The sequence below is a fragment of the Nycticebus coucang genome, chromosome 2, assembly GCF_027406575.1.
Source record: "Nycticebus coucang isolate mNycCou1 chromosome 2, mNycCou1.pri, whole genome shotgun sequence".
NCBI classification, from domain to species: domain Eukaryota; kingdom Metazoa; phylum Chordata; class Mammalia; order Primates; family Lorisidae; genus Nycticebus; species Nycticebus coucang.
The window spans coordinates 6803272-6824042 of record NC_069781.1 but is presented as its reverse complement, the minus strand read 5'-3'; the positions used below and the strand labels follow the sequence as shown (position 1 = coordinate 6824042).

At 46.1% G+C, this 20771-nt stretch overlaps 1 protein-coding gene across 2 annotated transcripts; it reads left to right on the top strand.

Moving 5' to 3' along the window:
- The first annotated feature begins 7162 nt into the window (after positions 1-7162).
- Positions 7163-19591, top strand: EXOSC2 (exosome component 2). Of its 2 annotated transcripts, none has more exons than XM_053559680.1 (9): positions 7163-7330; positions 9167-9268; positions 11759-11804; positions 12029-12118; positions 14548-14613; positions 15141-15209; positions 17488-17640; positions 18308-18436; positions 19203-19591. In XM_053559680.1, the coding sequence occupies exons 1-9, from the start codon at positions 7209-7211 to the stop codon at positions 19281-19283; spliced, it is 858 nt and encodes a 285-aa protein (XP_053415655.1). In that variant the 5' UTR covers positions 7163-7208; the 3' UTR covers positions 19284-19591. The 2 variants fall into 2 exon arrangements, with proteins under 2 accessions (XP_053415655.1, XP_053415644.1); XM_053559669.1 differs by having other exon boundaries at positions 17464-17640.
- Positions 19592-20771: the final 1180 nt, after the last annotated feature.

The following is a 20771-nucleotide window of genomic DNA, read 5'->3' as shown; positions in this document are numbered from 1 at the left end:
GGTGGCGCCTGTGGCTCAAAGGAGTAGGGCGCCCGCCCGGTGGGTTCAAACCCAGCCCTGGCCAAAAAAAAAAAAAGAAAGAAAGAAAAGAAAAGCCTAATCTTTTACTTTGCTTGCATTTCCATAGGAGGCCTCAGGCCCCTCTCCTGAGAGTGTAGCCTAACTGCAGACAGAGGCATGCAGACGCAGTCTCAGCAATCTTCTGTGGGCCAGCCCTGGGCTTAGGGATTTAAAGATTCCAGGAATCATCCCTACAAACCCACAAGCTGATACTTTCCTGCCTCCCGCCCCCATGCACGTTTAATTAACATCCATTTGAAGAATGAGAAAACTGAGGCAGAAAAAGAGTCCATCATTTGTCCACATTACTCAATCAGAAAATGGCACAGAGGGGTTGGGTTCCCCTTCACGCATCTGACCCCAGAAGCTAAGTTTGTGATCATAGGCAACACTACCTCTTAGTCAGCTTGCAGATTCAGTCCCAAAGCCTTTCCGCATGTCTTGTAGGGAAGCAGTGCAGCCTGGCCCTCGATATTTACCTTGTATTCATCAACCTAGCAAAGCTTACTTATTCTCTGGTATCATTTTACATATTCCTTGTACCTTTCTATGTACATGACTGAGTTGTCTGTGAATAAAGACACTTTTACTTCTTCCATTCCAATTAGGACTTTTTTCCTTGCCTTATGGCATGGTCCAGAACCTTCAGTAATAGAGGATTCTAATAGAGGCCAATGGTCTGGATTTGAAACTCCGCTGTGCCATTCACTAGTTGTGTGACCTTGAGCAAGTCAATTAACTCTTTTTGCCTCAGATTCCTCATCTGGAAAGTGGCACGATGAGTTCCTAAGGATATTGTAAGGATTAAATGGGATAATGTACAAGGCCTGGTGCGGTGGCTCACGCCTGTAATCCTAGCACTGTAGGAGTCTGAGGTGAGTGGATCCCTTGAGCTCAGAGTTGGAGACCAGCCTGAGCAAGAGCAAGACCCTGTTTCTGGGGCGGCACCTGTGGCTCAATGGCGTAGGGCACCGGCCCCATATGCCAGAGGTGGCGGTTTCGAACCCAGCCCTGGCCAAAAACTGCAAAAAAAAAAAAAGACCCTGTTTCTATCAAAAATAAAATAAAATAACAAAACTAGCCAGGCATTGTGGCAGGTGCCTGTAGTCCCAGCTACTTGGGAGGCTGAGGCAAGGGGATCATTTGAGCCCAAGAGTTTGAGGTTGCTGTGAGCTAGGATGCCAAGGCACTCTACCCAGAGTGACAGAGTGAGACTCTGTCTCACACACAAAAAAATAAATTGGGTAAAGTAAGTGAATAAATTACAGAGTTTGGTGTGAGACACAGTAGGTGCTCTACAAATGAGAGTCCTTGTTAACACAGGGATGCCTTTGGAGGACAAGCAGTGTAAATGTTCCCACTACCCACCACACTGGGCATCCCTTGGAGGGCACCTGAGGCAGGTTCCCCCAACCTTTTCTAAAATCCACTTGAACTAGAGGAACAGATATCCTGAGCTTTCAGCTTCCTTCCTGCATTGGAGCTGGCCTGCTGGGATGTGTGGGTGAGGAAAGTTACGGACAATGGCTGGTTAGTTGCCATGCTTGACTGCTTCCTCACAACATGGCTGCTCTACGGTAGTCAGACTTCTTACACGTCAGTTCAGGAATCCAAAGACAAGCATTTCAAGAGAAACAGGTGGAATTTGCATAGTCTATTCTGACCTAGCCTTGCGAGCCACCCAGAGGCACTTCTGACATACATTGTCTATCCAAGCAGTGATAAGCTTGTCCAAATGCAAAGGACGGGGGATGCACAGACCCTACTTCTCAAATGAAGAAGTATAAAAATGTTTGTGATGGCGGGCGCCTGTAGTCCCAGCTGCTTGGGAGGCTGAGGCAAGAGAATTGCTTAAGCCCAGGAGTTGGAGGTTGCTGTGAGCTGTGTGATGCCACGGCACTCTACCCGAGGGCCATAAAGTGAGACTCGGTCTCTACAAAAAAAAAAAAGTTTGTGAATATTCTTAAAGATGACCATAGGCATTAAGGCTGTTTCTAGTGTGTTTAGGAGATGGGTATCCTTAGGAAAACATCTTTGTGCACATCTCTGCTTAGAAAGTTTATGCAGCTACTTTTACCATTTTAATGGAACACAAGGTAAGCCAGTGGGTAAATGAAGATTGGGCCAAGAGTTCCAGGTGAAGGAGTCCCTGCTGCCTCTATTTTCATGTTTTTCAAGACCTCCTTGTCAGTTACTTTAACTTGGAGCTCCCTTGTCCACCAACCCAACTCCCAAGGGTCCATGGTCCCTCACTTCAAAGCTCACTCAAATGCCACCTGTCAGGTAGCCTTTTCTGTCTCCCCTCCCTCTCCCATCTTTGAATACCTTAGCACCTTGATGACTGTGGCAGCAAATGACCCAGGTCTGTCAATATGTCAACCCACAGCACAGAGCTGGTAGCCAGCCAATGTGTATTGAGTAATTTATTCAACAGATTTTTACTGAGAACCATTTTGAGGGTGCTAGAATTTGTTTTATTTTTTTATTTTTATTTTTTTTTATTGTTGGGGATTCATTGAGGGTACAATAAGCCAGGTTACACTGATTGCATTTGTTAGGTAAGTCCCTCTTGCAATCATGTCTTGCCCCAAGAAGGTGTGGCACACACCAAGGCCCCACCCCTCTCCCTTCTTCCCTCTCTCTGCTTTTCCTCCACCCCCCCATGACCTTAATTGTCATTAATTGTTCTCATATCAAAATTGAGTACATGGGATTCATGTAGGATTTGTTTTAATCAGGTATTGTAAGATATGTGGACATGTATTACCGGACCAAGGAGTCCATCCGCCTGTCACCCAAGCCAATCAGCCAAGAAGCAGATGAGAGATCAACAGTTTCATTATTTTGTTTTTTCTTTTTTGCCCTCCTTAGATGTTTCCGTTTCCCTTTGATGCTTTTATATTCTCGCAGTAAATGTAAGCATCTGTAATGTTATTATTCATCAGAGTATATGTCAAACAGACTCTTCCTCATAGTTACAAGGTTACATTCTCCCTATCTTAAAGTGGCTATCTCTCTAAAGCACTCCTACTTTTGATTAAATTCATAGTTAGTACTTTACTAAGTGCATTGTCAAGTGCACTTTGTACACTGGGTCCCCTGACTGGCACCATGGTCTTTGGAGTGTCCAGTTTTCTAACTTTATCTATGACAAAAGAACTTGTACGTGAATAAACAAATCCAGATGGCAGCATACAGGTTCATCTGGCCCTGTCAGGGCCTGTCCAGCACTGCCCCGTATGTAATGGACATTTAGGATAACAGGGGCCCGGGTGGTGCCTGTAGTTCAAGTGGCTATTGCACCAGAGCTGGGGGGTTCGAATTGGTCTGGGCCTGCCAAACAATGACAACTACAAGCAAAAAATAGCCGGGTGTTGTGGCTGATGCCTGTAGTCCCAGCTATTTGGGAGGCTGAGGCAAGAGAATGGCTTAAGCCCAGGAGTTGGAGGTTGCTGTGAGCTGTGACACCACAGTACTCTACCCCTCAGGGTGATAGCTTGAGGCTCTGTCTCAAAAGAAAAAAAAAAAAGGATAGGGATGGCCCCTGTGGCTCAAAGGAGTAGGACATAGGCCTCATATACTGGAGGTGGCCGGTTCAAACCCAGCTCCAGCCAAAAAAAAAAACTGCAAAAAAAAAGGATAACAGGGGCCTCCATTACTGGCACAGAAATGACTGTCACAAAGGAAGAACTTTGTTAACTCACAGTTTCCTAAAAGTAGGAGGCAGGGCACAATGGGAAGGCACAGGGATGGGTCAGGAGGTCAAAGGAGTGAGGAGAAATTGAGTGGGAGTGTTTATTGTGGTTTCCATGGGAAGGGATGGGTAGGCAGGGTAGCCAGTTTAAGATTGGTTAGTTTAAATAATGTCTGCATGATCTGGGGCACAGGGGTTGTACCTGGTTGTTTAGTACCCGGCTCTGGGGTGATCAGGGCAGGTGGATAGTTGCCTAAAGTGCAAGAAGCCCCAACAGGTGGGAGTGTGGGCTCTGAATTGGGTGGTTTGCATTTGAAAGGCCTGCTCCTGGGTGAATTATTCATTATCTCTAAAATGGGTTAACCCTGGCTTGAGCAGGCAGTCCCTCCAGGGTCAGCAAGGCCCCTAGATGCCAAAGTATCAGAGTACAGAATCAGGGACATGGTTGATACCAGGGCCTACTACATATCAAGCCCAGTTCTAGCAACCAGGCAGTGAACGAAATAGAGTCTGGGTGTTTGTGGGGCTCAGATCCTGTGGGGGAAGATAGATAATGAGCAAACAAAAAACCAAACTGGTATTTTGTAAATAAGTCTTATTTTTTTTCCTTTTAAAATTGTTTTTTAGGCTCAGCGCCTGTAGCTCAGCGGTTAGGGCGCCAGCCACATACACCGTAGCTGGTGGATTCAAACTTGACCCCAGCCTGCCAAACAACAGTGACGACTACAACCAAAAACTAGCTGGGCGTTGTGGCGGGCGCCTGTAGTCCCAGCTACTTGGGAGGCTGAGGCCAGAGAATTGCTTAAGCCCAGGAGTTTGAGGTTGCTGTGAGCAGTGACTCTACTAAGGGTGATAAAGTGAGACTCTGTCTCAAAAAAAAATAAAAATAGGGTGGCGCCTGTGGCTCAAGGAGTAGGGCGCCGGTCCCATATGCCGGAGGTGGCGGGTTCAAACCTAGCCCTGGCCAAAAACCAAAAAAAAAAAAAAAAAAAAAATCAGCTTTTAGCCCTGTTGTCTGTCTGGGCAGTGGGTGTCCGATTTGGCATCTTCAGTACACCAGGCGTATTATCCATGTCTTGAGCCAGGCCTGCTATCCCCCTATTGGGCAGCTGAGGACAGAGATATGGTGACTTATCCCGTACAGACCATATGCAGGTGAAGTGGCAATAAATGCTAAACTGTAAGCTCCATGAGGGCAGGGCTCTTTGTTTTGTTCTCTTATGTGTCCCAAATACTTGGAACAATATCTAGCACATGATAGGCACTCAATAAATATTTGTTGAATTAAAAAAAAGTGAGGAGGACGGCGCCTGGGGCTCAGTGAGTAGGGTGCCGGTCTCATATACCAAGGGTTGTGGGTTCCAACCTGGTCCCGGCCAAACTGCAACAACAACAACAAAAAATAGCTGGGTGTTGTGGCGGGCGCCTATACTCCCAGCTACTCGGGAGGCTGAGGCAAGAGAATCGCCTAAGCCCAAGAGCTAGAGGTTGCTATCGGCTATGATGCCACAAGACTCTACTGAGGGCAACAAAGTGAGACTTTGTCTCGTAAAAAAAAAAGTGAGGAATAGGCTGGGTGCAGTAACTTACACCTATAATCCTAGCACTGTGGGAGGTCAAGATGGGTAGACCATTGGAGTTCGGGAGTTTGAGACCAGCCTGAGCAAGAATGAGATCACTTCTCTATTAAAAATAGAAAAAAACTAGTTGGGCATGGTGGCAGGTACCTGTGGTCTCAGGTACTTGTGAGGCTGAGGCAGGAGAATGGCCCAAGCCCAGGAGTTTGAAGTTGCTCTGAGCTACAATGCCATGGCACTCCGGCTAGAGCTACAGAGTGAGACTCTGTCTCAAAATAAATAAATAAATATTAAAAAGAGAAATAAAATAAAGAAGTGAGGAATAAATAACAATGCTGTAAAGCACTCAGGAAATGTTTAGTAAATGGTGCAGGCACTGGGCTAAGGCATATACAGTTGGAACAAACATTGACCTTGTGGCATCTGCTATGTGAATTCTAGTCCTTTTTTGGCCTCAGTTTTCTCCTGTATAAATGCTAACTTTGTGACAGGTTTATGAACGTAAGTGCTGCGGCAATGGCAGAGGTTAAGGTTGTGTCCAGCCCTCCTGGGATGAAACTGGGTGATATCCCCTTGGTCTAGGGACGCTCTACAGCTTTGCTCCCTACTGTCTGGACTATGCTAGCTCAAAGGACACCATCGCCCTCTTATGGCTGCAGCCCCACTCAACAGCTGGCCTGTTTTTGCAATTTTTTGGCTCTAGGCAGGCAAGAAGGAGGCCAAAGGCCTGGCCCGCCCACTTCCCTATGACTTATGGGGCACTAGCATTTATGCCATCAATGTCTGGAAGGGTTGATATGCTTGACAAGTGTAGTTGTGAGCCTTGCTTAAGTGAAAGAAATGCTCTCTTTCTGAAGATTTATAAAACAGTTGACTTGATGGATCTTCAGAGGGCAGTGGACTTGATTTATTGACCTCAACATGGGTGGATGATGCAAATTACTTCCTTTAATCCTCTTCAGAGGCTCTGTGCATGGAGAATTATCATCTCCAATTCCCTCAGGTTGAAACGCAGTTTGCTGTGAATGCTGTAAACCAGGCAGGGAGTGAAGTGGGAGGCAGGCAGAAGAGACAAAGGAAACACTCCCATTAAACAGAGCCACAGAAAAGGCCATGTGGACATCTCTCTACCCACCAGTGCCCGGCACACAGCACTCAAGTAGCTGTAAGAGCAAAGCGAAGATGTTCATATTACGAGTGCATTTGCCTCCCCACAAAATATTCCTATCTTCCAAGGTTTGTTCTGTATTCTTGGATGGTTTTTCCTCGTTCTCTCTTTTTTTTTTTCAAAAGAAATGTTAGAGTAATATCAGCTCACCCCAAAGAGGTCTTTACTAAAGAATACCACCAACTGAGTAGTACCTGGAACACTATTTAGGGTGGAGCAGCACCCACACCTCGGCAGCTATGTAGAATGCCCGAGCTACTAGGAAAGGTCTGAAAAGGAGCTCTTTTCTCTGGTCCTAGCGTTTTGTGTAGATCTCACCTCCAGATCCTTCTGAGCTGTCTCATACAAACCACGTTTTAGCTGCTTACAGTTGGACCAGACCATTCTTCAATTATCTCTAACCCTTGTGAACAAAAATTGGGATGATGAGTACGAGATACTTTTAGTAAAAAGTTACACACTTTACGACGATGCCAGGTTTTTCTTTATCGTACGGACGCTTTCTTGCCAATAGTAAACATGTCAACTCGGTTCCCTCCTTCCCTTCAGGTTAACTTAATGGTTGCCAATAGTCAACATGGCCGCCGTACTCTGCGGTCCTGGTGGTTGGTGCCCGGAAGCCCCGCCCCTCCGGGTGCGCCTGGGAATTGCGGAGCCGGATGTTGCGGCTTTCCGTCGAGCTGCGCCTGCGCAAGTTATTGGCGCCAAGATGGCGATGGAGATGAGGCTTCCTGTATCTCGGAAGCGGCTTAGCGAGAGTCTGGGGCGGGAGACTAAGAAACACCTAGTGGTGCCGGGGGACACCATCACTACGGACACCGGCTTCATGCGGTATGTGGGGACTCGGGAAACCCAGGGCCGTAGAGAGCGGCTGCAGGGCTCTCTGCACGTGGCCTGCTGTCCCGAAACCCGACTTTTAGCTCCTTGCCTCTAACTCCCTGTGGTACCCAGGGCCCATTTCCTGAGCGTCCCAGTCGCCTCGATTATGAGCCTCGTGCTTTTTACTGGCCGCGTATGTGTCCCCCTCTGCGTTTGTCTCAGTCTCTTAAAACCCTCCTGTCTTGACCTCCAGTGGCCATGATTTCTGGGTCTTCTGCTTGAAGCCCACATCTTACAGCTTTTCTTGTTGGAGACCTGGAAAACGGGAGGGGTAAGAGTAGAGCTTTCTTTCCAGTTTCCAGCTAAAGGGACAGTGGGTTTACCAGACGTGGTTTTCTTCTCCCTCAGCGTCATCTACCAGCTAGGGGCTCGGTTTTGGAATTAATAACTGATTGGGCTTAGAGCAAACAGATGTATTGTGCTACATGCACCCAAATACACAATCTTTGATTTTAGGAGCATTTTAGTGTGTTGTAGTTGAGAGGGCAGGCTCTTGAGTCAGACAATCGAGGTTCCAGTTTTGCCACCACCACATCTTATTAGCTATATTACCACTTCAAGGTCAGTTTTTTCCTCATCTGAAAGATAGTGATGATAGTATTTAATAGGGTATTGAGGATTAAATGAGATAAGAGTGTAAAAAAAGAAGCAAAACTCTCCGTTATATCATGATCAGAGATAAAAACACTAATGGTATTCCAACCCCTTTTTTTGAACACAGGTACATATCCAAGGTACAGCATGTATAGCATTGCCCTTTAATCTCTTAGTTTAAGATTATTGGAGCCTCGGAAATCTTAAGATTCATTCATGCTTTCAACATATATTCTGTGCAGTTGGGGTGTAACAGTGAACAAAGTGAAGATCTCTGGTGGAGTTCTATCACCGAGAGACAGATAATAAATACAACAGAGAAGTTATACAGAATGTTAGGCAATAAATGCAGTGGGGAAATAAGTGGAATGTGGTTGGGAATATGGTGGGAATGGAAGCAATAGGGTGGGGTACTGGTCTTTTTTGTTTGTTTGTTTTTGATAGAGTCTCAAGCTGTCACCCTGGGTAGAGTGCCATGGTGTCATAGCTCCGAGCAACCTCCAACTCTTGGGCTCAAGCAATCCTCTTGCCTCAGTTTTTCTATTTTCAATAGAGATGGGGTCTCGCTCTTGCTCAGGCTGGTCTCAAACCTGTGAGCTCAAGCTATCCACTCACTCACTTCAACCTCCCTGAGTGCTAGGATTATAGGTGTGAGCCACTGCGCCTGGCCCAGTACTGTTTTTTCCCTAATGAATGAATGAATTTATTTTTGAGACAGAGTCTCAAGTTGTTGCCCTCGGTAGAGTGCGGTGGCATCACAGCTCACAGCATCCTCAAACTCTTGGGCTAAGTGATCCTCTTGCCTCAGTCTCCCAAGTAGCTGTGACTACAGGTGTCTGCCACAATGCCTGGGGTCTTGCACTTGCTCTTGCTCAGGCTGGTCTTGAACTTCTGAGCTTAGGCAATCTACCTGTCTTGGCCTCCCAGAGTGCTGGGATTACTGGCGTGAGCAGGTAGGCCTGCTGGAGAATATGACATCTGAGCAGCAGAGTTGAGTAAGATGAGAGAGATGTCTGCATTGCTAGCTCTCTGGAGAAGCAATGTTCCAGGCAGAGGTGAGCGGCCAGCACAAAAGCCAGGATTTAAGGTAGAGGAGCCTTTAGGTTTGAGGAACACAATGTTCATGACAGGCGAGGTAACCTCAGGTGTTACACTGGTACACTGGTATTCTTTTGTGTCGTCATCTTGCAACAGGGGCCATGGAACATATATGGGGGAAGAGAAACTCGTTGCATCTGTGGCTGGCTCTGTGGAGAGAGTAAACAAGTTGATTTGTGTGAAAGCTTTGAAAACCAGGTGAGAAAAAAGGTGTATATTCTCTTTGTTGTAGCTTCCATGCTATACAACCAGATCTTTTCTGCCTCCTTTTACCTCACCCCCCCACTTTTGCCTTCCCTATCATGCTGTAAGTCTGCAGTTTTGAACATGACTTCAGGAAGGGTGTTATAGATTAGCGTGGTCTTCAAAAGTTTCTCCATGTTGGCTTGGTGCCCTTAGCACAGTGGCTATGGTGCCGGCCACATACACCAAGGCAGGCAGGTTTGAACCCAGCCCGGGCCTGCTAAACAACAATGACAACTACAACAAAAAAATAGCTGGGCATTGTAGCAGGCACCTATAGTCCCAGCTACTTTGGAGGCTGGGGCAAGAGAATTGCTTAAGCCCGAGAGTTTGAGGTTGCTGTGAACTGCAACCTCAAATTACAGCACTCTACAGAGGGTGACATAATGAAACTCTGTCTCAAAAAAAAAGAAAAAAAAAAATTTCCCTATGTTACCCGACTTCTCTAAGCCTGGGTTACCTCGTCTGCAAAGTGAGAATAATAGCATGGCCTGCCTCATAGGATTTTCATTAGAATTCAGTGAGATGGCACATGTAAAGTACTTAGTACAGGTCTGAACCCAGAAGTGTTCACTAAAGGTTAGTCCCAGAAAGGAAGCCAGTGGGGTTGGAACAGAATGAGTGAGGGACAGAGTAGGAACTGATAGCGGCAGAGAGCTGAGCTACGTGGACAGTTGGTTTGCCTTATAGCCATGATAAGCATTTTGGATTCCACTTTGTGTAATCCAAGGAGCCACTGGAAAGGGTGGAGCAGAGAAGATACATGATCTGACTTAGGTTTTAATAAAATTACTGTAGTTGCTGTGGGGAGATTGAAAGGGGACCAGACACAGGCTTAGGGAATTAGATCAGTGACTAGATTCATTACCTGACGTGGTGTAGCTTGGATTAAGGTAGTAGCGATGGAAATGGAGAGGAGTGATTAGATTCTGCATAGAGTTTTGTTTTCTGAGTGTTTTTTTTTTTTTTTTTGTAGAGACAGAGTCTCACTTTATGGCCGTCGGTAGAGTGCTGTGGCCTCACACAGCTCACAGCAACCTCCAGCTCCTGGGCATTAGGCGATTCTCTTGCCTCAGCCTCCTGAGTAGCTGGGACTACAGGCGCCCGCCACAACGCCCGGCTATTTTTTGGTTGCAGTTTGGCCGGGGCCGGGTTTGAACCCGCCACCCTCGGTATATGGGGCCGGCGCCCTACTGACTGAGCCACAGGCGCCGCCCTTCTGAGTGTTTTTATCTTGAAAGGATGTTGGAATTTTTTTTTTTTTTTGAGACAGAGTCTCACTATGTCACCCTTGGTAGAATGCCGTGGCATCACAGCTCACAGCAACCTCAAACTCTTGGGCTTAAGCAATTCTCTTGTCTCAGCTTCCCCAGTAGCTGGGACCATAGGCGCTGCCTGGCTGTTTTTTTGTTGCAGTTGTCATTGTTTGGGAGGCCCAGGCTGGGTTCCAACCCACCAGCCTCAGTTTATGTGGGTGGTGCACTAACCACTGAGCTATGGGTGCTGAGCCACTTTAGACTTTTCTATATATAAGACCCTGTCATCTGTGAATAGGAATCGTTTTACTTCTTTCTTTCAATTAGGATGCCTTTTATTTCCTGCATAGATTTTTAAGGATAGAGTCAGCAGGATTTGCTGCTTGCTGGACTTGTCCTGGAGCATTAGAGAGAAAATGAGAGAGAGAGAGGTATCAAGGGTGGCTCCAATGAGGGGGATGGAGTCAACCATTTACTGAGGGGATGAGTTATCCCATATCAGTTTGCTATGGAGGAGGGGAGGGAGCTGTTGGAAAGCTTAGTTTTAGGCTTGTTACATTTGAAAATGCTTATTAGTCATCTGAGTGGTTATGCTGTGTAGCTAGCAGCTGGATCTGGAATTCAGGGACTGGTGCAGTCATCAGTGGCGTTTTAAAGCCATGAGGTTGGACAAGCTCACCAAGAGGTGAGTGTGGGTGGAAAAGTGAAGAGGTCTAAGTACTGAGCCTGGGTGTGAAATGCTTCGTCACTAGAATCAGGGATGAGGAACTCATTGGGGGTTGATACAGGCAGCAGTGGGTGGGGAGACAGTGAGTAGACTGGTTTGGGTGGCATCTTGTTTCAGAATTTCCTTTCTCTTTAGGCTGGTGCAGAACTCATCCATATCACACAGGAAAATATTCCTTGCTTTTCATTGTCATGTAATCAAAAAAAAAAAATAGGGATTTGGAGCAAAACAAACTATTTGCAATAGTGATTTGTTTAAGGATAGTTAATGGAGATTTTATACATGGGAGAATGTTTGAAGTTAACAATTTTTGAAAATAAGTCCAAGCAGTATAGATATATGAATTTGCTAAATGTGGTGTCTACTCAAAGCCCTCATCCTGTTTAACAGAAATCTCAAATGGTGCTTGGTCCTGTAAGAAAGTCTGTTCACTTATGGATGACCTTTCATTTTATCTTTCAGATATAATGGTGAAGTGGGAGACATTGTAGTGGGGAGAATCACAGAGGTAAAGTCAATATCAGTGGTGTTTACAAAGTAAAGGCAAGCTGGTGATTTACTGAATAATTATTCTATATGATTATTACATGAAAAAGGATTCATTGCATTTGGCTATTCTGTGACCTCTGATGTAAATATTTGGCTTGTTATCTTTGAGATTACTAGTCACTTAAGATGTGAGCTCTTTCCCTTGGAGCATGTGTCCAGGTGTGGAACTTCTTTGGTTTGTAGGTTCAACAAAAGAGGTGGAAGGTGGAGACCAACTCCAGGCTGGATTCAGTGTTGCTTCTTTCGTCCATGAACCTCCCTGGAGGAGAATTGGTAAGGCAGCGGTTCTCATCCTGTGGGTCGTGACCCCTTTGGGGGTCAAACGACCCTTTCACAGGCGTCGCCTAAATACATCCTGCATATCACATATTTACATTATGATTCATAACAGTAGCAAAATTACAGTTATGAAGTGGCAATGAAAATAATTTTATGGGTGGGGGGTCACCACAACATGAGGCACTGTATTAAAGGATTGTGGCTTTAGGAAGGTTAAGAACCACTGTGGTAAGGGCTCCAACAGGGCTCTGGAGCAGGGCCAGTCGGCTAGTGGGAGCTGTGGGCCCTTCTCCACCAGATAACTTTGCTTTACACTGAGGTTACCTCTTTTACTTCTTTTTGTCTGCTATGACATTTGCTGTCTGGGTGTTTATGTAGACTTTTAACCTGGCCTAGGTGTCCCCAGGTAGGCAGCAATTGGCTTATGGTAAGATCAGAAACTGTAGCAGCCTGTATAGCCTATGGCTTGGAGGAGAGAGTTCTAAGAAATACCTATATAGCTCAATAATGGAACACCTTGGTGGAAAGGGCATGGAGAGGGATTTAGCTCTCCTAACAAGCATGAGAGCTCGTGAGATGAGAGCAGCGGTGAATTGTCAGTCTCTACACCTCTGGTGTTGAGAGGCATGAGATCAGCCTTATATTAGGCTGGAGGAGAAGGCAGTTGGGAGCATGCGCATTCTATCACGGACTCGCTTACTTTGACTCTGTCTCCTCTTCTGCCTGCAGAACGCCAGCACGGCGTCTCTCTGCTGAAGATTACCAAGCTCTGCTAAAGACTAAGATCTATCTTTCTAAGAAGAGTGCTTTATTCTCTCTATGACTCTCTCTCTCCAGCTAAAGTAGATAGCCCTCATGCCCCTAACAGACCTGAGCAAGGTAACTTAGTGGTCCATGTCCAGAACCTAGTTAAGCTGGGCCTGAGACCTGGCCAGTCCTGGGCCCTGACAAGTGGTGTCACGAATGAGATGTGACAAGAAACAACCTTTGGATGGGATCCCAAAAGAGTGCTGGGCAGAGAAACTCTTGGGTGCTTGATGCTAATAATCTTCCTTTTCTAATTTTTCTATTTTGCACTTTTTGACCAGAGCTGGGTTTGAACCCACCACCTCCAGTATATGGGGCCGGCGCCCTACTCCTTTGAGCCACAGGCACCGCCCAATCTTCCTTTTCTGGATGTATCAGCTTTACACAGTGAAGTTGTTGTCTGTACATTAGTTTTTCATGACTTGAAAGGCATCTGGTTATTCCAGATGTAACTGGAGCTACAGCCTTTTTTAAAATACCAAGGTTCACCTTTATCTTCAGTCCAGCATATCTTTACAGAGAGGCTTGCTGTGCTGGGTGCTGAGGAGAATGCCAAGCATGAGTGAGTTCCCTAGCAGGGCATTTAGATAACATCCAAAACCTGGTAGTAGAAGAATAAACAAACATGTGGTTGTGCAAAAGGAATGATTGATTTCAGTGAGAGAAGTTCATAGAAAAATCTGGCATTGGAATTGATCCTTGAAGGATGGAGAGAATTTGAATGATGAAGTGAGGGAATTTTAGAGATAGGGAAATGTGTGAGCAGAGACAGCCACGCAGGAGATAGTCTGGTCCTGCCAGAACACACAGCTTTCAGGAAAAGTGAGTGTGGAAAAGGTGGCTGGAGGAGATTGGGAGAGTTTGAAATTTACTCAGAGGAGGGAGGGAAAGAGGATGGAGAAAGGGAGCCAGATGGAGAGATAGGCAGGGTCTAGTCTTCCCATAGTTCTGTTTTTGTTTTTTTTTTTAGAGACAGTCTCACTTTATCGCCCTTGGTGGAGTGCTGTGGTGTCACAGCTCACAGCAACCTCCAACTCCTTGGCTTAAGCGATTCTCTTTTTTTTTTTTTTTTTTGTAGAAACAGAGTCTCACTTTATGGCCCTCGGTAGAGTGCCGTGGCCTACACACAGCTCACAGCAACCTCCAACTCCTGGGCTTAAGCGATTCTCCTGCCTCAGCCTCCCGAGTAGCTGGGACTACAGGCGCCCGCCACAACGCCCAGCTATTTTTTGGTTGCAGTTTGGCCGGGGCCGGGCCTGAACCCGCCACCCTCGGTATATGGGGCCAGCGCCTTACCGACTGAGTCACAGGCGCCGCCCTTAAGCGATTCTCTTGCCTCAGCCTCCCAAGTAGCCGGGACTACAGGCGACCACCACAACACCTAGCTATTTTTTTTTTTTTTTTTTTTTTTGCAGTTTGGCTGGGGCCAGGTTTGAACCCGCCACCCTCTGTATATGGGGCCGGTGCCCTACCCACTGAGCCACAGGCCATTCTTCCCATAGTTCTTAGTGCTTGAATATTGCGTTTGCTGTAAAAATCTCTAAAGGGAATGAAGTGATGGAGATCTTTCTGAGGCTCAGTCCTGAGTAATGTGGTCATTTCTTTGTATATTTCAGAGGAGAAGATCTGCAGCAGATGAGCTTGCAATGAGAGGCTTCTTACAGGAAGGGGACCTTATCAGTGTATCCTGCACACTGCCTTCCAGCCCTTGATGCTTTTCAGTGGGGCTGGGAAACAAGCCTTACATAGTATATCTCTCCCAGGTAGGGATCAGATTCTCAGATCAAGTGTCAAGGGCTTTGCTAAAGCCTTTCTCTGTCTCTTTAACTTGGGCTGACTCTCCAACACTTGTTCAGACCAGCTAAGTCCTTTCTTTGGGTTTGGTAACATACAGTGACCTGTGCTTTAGGCTAGACTTAGATTCACCTAATGTGTTAATTTATACCCTAGGGCAACGGTTCTCAACGGGGCATTAGGAAGGTTGAGAACCACTGCTCTAGGGAGTAGAAAAGGTGTTTGTTGTTCCTGACAACCAAGGAGAGAGGTGAGGTTACAGTGGTGTGCTTGAGTTTGTCTAGATGTCTAAGGTCATTGATCTGGACTACTGGAGATGGGAGGAAGAGACGGAGGCATAGGGTTGGGGCTGGGGACACAGCAACATGGGAGGGGGTGGCTGAGCTGCTGTTTGTTCCTTCACCCTCCTGGCCAGGCTGAGGTCCAGGCAGTTTTCTCTGATGGAGCTGTCTCTCTGCACACGAGGAGCCTGAAATATGGAAAAGTAAGTCAGCTATTGGTGTTCTTGTTTGCTAACTGAGACTTCAAATCACCATAGTTTTCTGGAATTCTGACCTGGAGAACCTACTAGTTAAGTGCTAATAATAGTTGGCATCACACAAACTAATCATGTTCCCTGAACTTAACAGACAGAAGATTGGGATTCACAAGTCATGGGTTAGTAGCATTGCAAAGGACATCAACTTTATTTATTTATTTATTTATTTAGAGACAGTTTCACTGTATTGCTCTTCGTAGAGTGCTGTGGTGTCAGCTCACAGCAGCCTCCAACTCTTGGGCTTAAGCGATTCTCTTGCCTTTACCTCCCATGTAGCTGGGACTACAGGCGCCCGCCACAATGCCTGGCTTTTTTTTTTGTATACAAAGCCTCAACCTGTCGCCCTCAGTAGAGTGCTGTGGCAGTACAGCACCTGTAACTCCTGGGCTTAAGCAATTCTCTTGCCTCAGCCTCCCAAGTAGCTGGGACTACAGGCGCCTGCCACAACGCCTGGCTATTTTTTGGTTGTAGTTTTTGTTTGGCAGGGCCAGGCTGGATTGGAACCTGCCAGCTCTGGTATATGTGCCTGGGGCCTTAGCCTCTTGAGCTAAAGGCGCCAAGCCAATGCCCAGTTATTTTTTGGTTGTGGTTGTCATTGTTGTTTGGCAGACCCAGACGGGATTTGAATCCGCCAGCTCTGGTGAATGTGGCTGGCACCCTTGCCCATGAGCCAAGAACATCAGCTTTTATCCTTTTGTTTTGAGGAAACTGCTGACAGAAGAGCTGGTCTAACCCTCAGCTCTGAGGTGCCTCTGTCTCCTCCAGGGGGCACTGCTGGGGCCATGACTGAGAGGCTGACCTTGGAACAAAGAGGCCCAGGGCTGATGAGACAGCCCTTAGACAAATGTCCACTTGGTAAAATGGGTGTTACTGCTTGCGAAGATAGTTTTGTCCTCTGAGCTTCTAAATGAAATTTCACTGCTTTTCTTTTATCGGGTTACATTATTGAGGTTTTTTTTTTTTTTTTTGAGACAGAATCTCACTTTGTTGCCCTTAGAGTGCGGTAGTATAATAAATAGCTCACAGCAACCTCAAACTCTTGGGCTCATGTGATCCTCTTGCCTCAGTTTTTCTTTTTTTTTTTAATTAAATCATAGCTGTGTACATTAATGCAGTCATGGGGTACAATGTGCTGGTTTTATATACAATTTGAAATATTTTCATAAAACTGGTTAACATAGCCTTCCTGGCATTTTCTTAGTTATTGTGTTAAGACATTTATATTCTACATTTAGTAAGTTTCACATGTACCCTTGTAAGATGCATTGTAGGTGTGGTCCCACCAATCACCCTCCTCCGCCCATCCTACCCCCTCCCCTCGCTTTCCTCTCCCCCTTCCCCATATTCTTAGGTTATAACTGGGTTATAGCTTTCATGTGAAAGCCATAAATTAGTTTCATAGTAGGGCTGAGTATATTGGATACTTTTTCTTCCATTCTTAAGATACTTTGCTAAGAAGAATATGTTCCAGCTCCACGTTTTTCATTTTTAGTAGAGATGTGGTCTCAGTCTTGCTCAGGCTGGTCTCAATTCCTGAGGTCAAGCAATCCACCCACCTCAGCCTCCCAGAGTGCTAGGAGTTTTTTTTAACAAATTAGGAGGCACTAGTCTCTCTGCTTTACCAGCATGAACGTTTTCATTTTCTGAGCAGAACAAAAATCCCTTCCTTTGATGGAGAGGCTGCAGCCAACCAGGTTCATGTGCTTGCAATAGATGGATGCTGTGTTGTGTGCTGACCTTCACAGACCTCCCTCAGCAGGATGTGGACTTGGAGCTGGCCTGTCCCTTACCTGCCCAGGGGCACACATCTTTTGGGCAGCAGAGGTGTCTGATGTTTGGGTGTGAGTAGGGGGATGAGATAGGACAGTGGGCCTCAGTCAACAGGAGACTTGAGCTGTCTTCCTCATTGGCTCCAGCGTCTCTAACAGCCCATACCCCAACCCTGGATTAGAACGTAGGGGTGAATGCCAAGGGCAATGACAGCAGAGTACTGAAAGTTGTCTTTCGTTGGGATATATAAACACCTAGTGAATCCAGATGTGTTCTCTGTAAAAATGCATACTATGTATGTGCACATGGGTGTCCAATCAGTGACAGGAAGGACACTGATTTGAATATAACTAGGACATAAATTGTGTAGTCTACTTTTCATTCATCTCACTGATGACCTTACAGTGATCTAGCGTATGTATTTCTTTAGCTAGGTCAGGGTGTTTTGGTCCAGGTTTCCCCCTCCCTGGTGAAACGGCAGAAGACCCACTTCCATGACTTGCCGTGTGGTGCATCAGTGATTCTGGGTAACAATGGCTTCATATGGATCTACCCGACACCTGAACACAAAGAAGAGGATGCAGGGGGCTTCATTGCAAACCTGGAGGTGAGCACACACTATTGCCACTGTTGTTTGGATGGGGAGTGGCACTCTGTCTCCACTGTGTTTTTGTGTTGGGTGGTGTTCTTTTTTTTTTTTTAGACAGAATCTCAAGCTGTCACCCTGGGTAGAGTGCCGTGGCGTCATAGCTCACAGCAACCTTCAACTCTTGGGGTTAAGTGATTCTCTTGCCTCAGCCTCCCAAATAGCTGGGATTACAGGCGCCTGCCATATTTTTGTTGTTGTTACAATTGTCATTGCTATTTTAGCTGGCCCTGGGCCAAGTTCGAACCCTCCACCCTCAGTGTGTGTGGCCAGTGCCCTACCCACTGAGCAACCAGCGCAGCCTGGTGTTCATTGTTTTTCAGCTATAGTATTGCTGTAGTCTGAGTGGTCATGAATATTTACTGCCTTCTCTTTTCTAAAGAGCTAAACTCCTTGACCTGTTTGAGTTTTGTTAGCAGAGACAGAGTTGCAGGGTGCTATCTAGAGAGCCACTGAAGCAGCCATCCTTTTTATCACCCTTGGAGTTAGCTGTTTGGCTGATTTGGTGTCCCAGAACGATATTGTCTGAGTCATAGGTGATTTCTTTTTGGTGATTTATTGTAACTATTGACCTATTTTAGTCCTATTCATATATATATCTTTCCTTCCCCGTTGGTCCCCCTCTTAGCCTGTCTCCCTTGCCGATCGAGAGGTGATATCCCGGCTTCGGAACTGCATCATCTCACTGGTAACTCAGAGGATGATGCTGTATGACACCAGTATCCTGTACTGCTATGAAGCATCTCTTCCACACCAGGTACTCTCCCTGGGGCTTCCCTTTCCCCACTGATCTATGAGCTGCACCAGGGTTTCCTCAGATAGCAAGCAGATCTCCCACGGACTTGTATTATCATGCCCATCAGTATGAAGTAGCTTGGAAGACAGCCTTGTCCGTGTCTGGTGGATCTTTCCCCAACAGTATTCTCAATGTGTAGTGTTAATAACGGTTTGGTGGGCTTGGCGCCTGTGGCTCAAGCGGCTAAGGTGCCAGCCACATACACCTGAGCTGGCGGGTTTGAATCCAGCCTGGGCCTGTCAAACAACTGATGGCAGCAACCAAAAAATAGCCAGGCATTGTGGCAGGCGCCTGTAGTCCCAGCTACTTGGGAGGCTGAGGCAAGAGAATCACTTGAGCCCAGGAATTAGAGGTTGCTGTGAGCTGTGATGCTATGGCACTCTACCTAGGGTGACAGCTTGAGGCTCTGTCTCAAAACAAAAAAAAAGAGTTTGGTGAAGGATGGACGTGCCCTCTAGTTCATGATGCAGTCCTCTGGACTTCATCTTGCCCATCCCAAATTTCAGCTGTCTTTTTGATGAATGTCAGGAGGATCTATGTGCTCTTGTCAGCTGTATTGCAGAGAACCTTGCTGATTATTAAGCTGGTTCTAGCAGATACTCCATTGCAGCCTCTGACACATGAGGAGTACAGAAGGCTTACACTTGGTTTCTGTGTTTGGGTTGGTTTCGTGGTTGGCTTATAGTTGGTTTCTTTTCTGAGCATGTTCCTTTCCTTTCTTTTTTAGATCAAAGATATCATAAAGCCAGAAATAATGGAAGAAATTGTGATGGAAACACGCCAGAGACTTTTAGAACAGGAGGGATAAGGAGATACTCCTGGATAGGACTGGGCATACTTTACTGGGATAAAGAATCCAATGTGTGGTACCTAAGTGTGCTCAGTGAAGACCTGAGAGGTCATCACTTCATCTGCATCAACAGCTGTGTGGCTACTGCCAGGCCACAGACCTGTTTTCTCCTGTTCTAACACAAAGCCCACGTAGAAGGTGAAAGTGCCTACAGCTTGCCTGCTGAGCCCAGCACAAGGGGGGAGTTTTGGGTCTTTCAAAGTGCACAGAGTTCCAGCCAAATGGACTCCCATCCTAGAATAAAATGGAGAATGCTTTGTCTTCTACTCACTTCACCAGGCATAGTACCCTATGAAATTGCCCCAGTAGAAAATATGGCATCCCTGACCTGTAAAAGGTCTATTTTGGCCTCCATTCCCACCTCATTCTGAGCATAAGTATGACAAGGAAGAATATAGTTGGTATAGTTAGCCCAGCAGTCACATGGAAGAATAAAGCTAACCAAGCAGCCTTTTGCTTGGTTGGAGTCCAATTTCTCATTTCATATTCCATTTAGCAACTGCTATATGTCTATACCAGGTGGTCTTTGTCTCTCCTGCCTCGAAGGGTGACTTGTAAGAAGCTGAATTATCAATAATAGAATGGATGTTCTGGGTCCATGTACTTTTGAGTGGTGGGATAAACAGGAGAAAACAGAAAAACGGAGATGGGAAAAGCAAAGCTGTTTTCCTCCTAGAACTGAAATGGTAATGCATTAGCCATTGAATAATTCATGGTTAAAAGACAAAAAGGATACTGAAGCTCCCACAGAGGAATGTTAGAATTCTGTGCATTGCATTGTCTAAAAGTGGTACCTTGATTAAGGTTTTGGGAAACATTCTTTTCTAATGGCACTATGTGTAAGTGCTATTTTTTGATATTTATAAATGTATTGACAGCATTAGTTTCTGTTCTTGTGTTCTGGGTAATAATTAAGAGCTAAAGAAGGGATCAGGACATAATGCCTCTGACAGTGGCCCTAACTACTGTCATCTACTAAAATTTGAAAGCTAGCATAGTGGGGCGGCGCCTGTGGCTCAGTGAGTAGGGCGCCGGCCCCATATGCCAAGGGTGGCAGGTTCAAACCCAGCCCTGGCCAAACTGCAACAAAAAAATAGCCGGGCATTGTGGTGGGCGCCTGTAGTCCCAGCTACTCGGGAGGCTGAGGCAAGAGAATCGCGTAAGCCCAAGAGCTGGAGGTTGCTGTGAGCTGTGTGACGCCACGGCACTCTACCGAGGGCGGTACAGTGAGACTCTGTCTCTACAAAAAAAAAAGAAAGCTAGCATAGTTTCAGTAGTAATAACACTGCACTTGAAATTTCTGAAGTACAGCTCGGCTCTTTTTCATTAAATGGCATGTTTATTTTTATTAAACTTTTTTTTTTCTTGAGACACTGCTGCTTAGGCCAGAGTGCTGTGGTGTCACAGCTCACAGCAACCTCAAACTCTTGGTCTCAGGTGACCCTC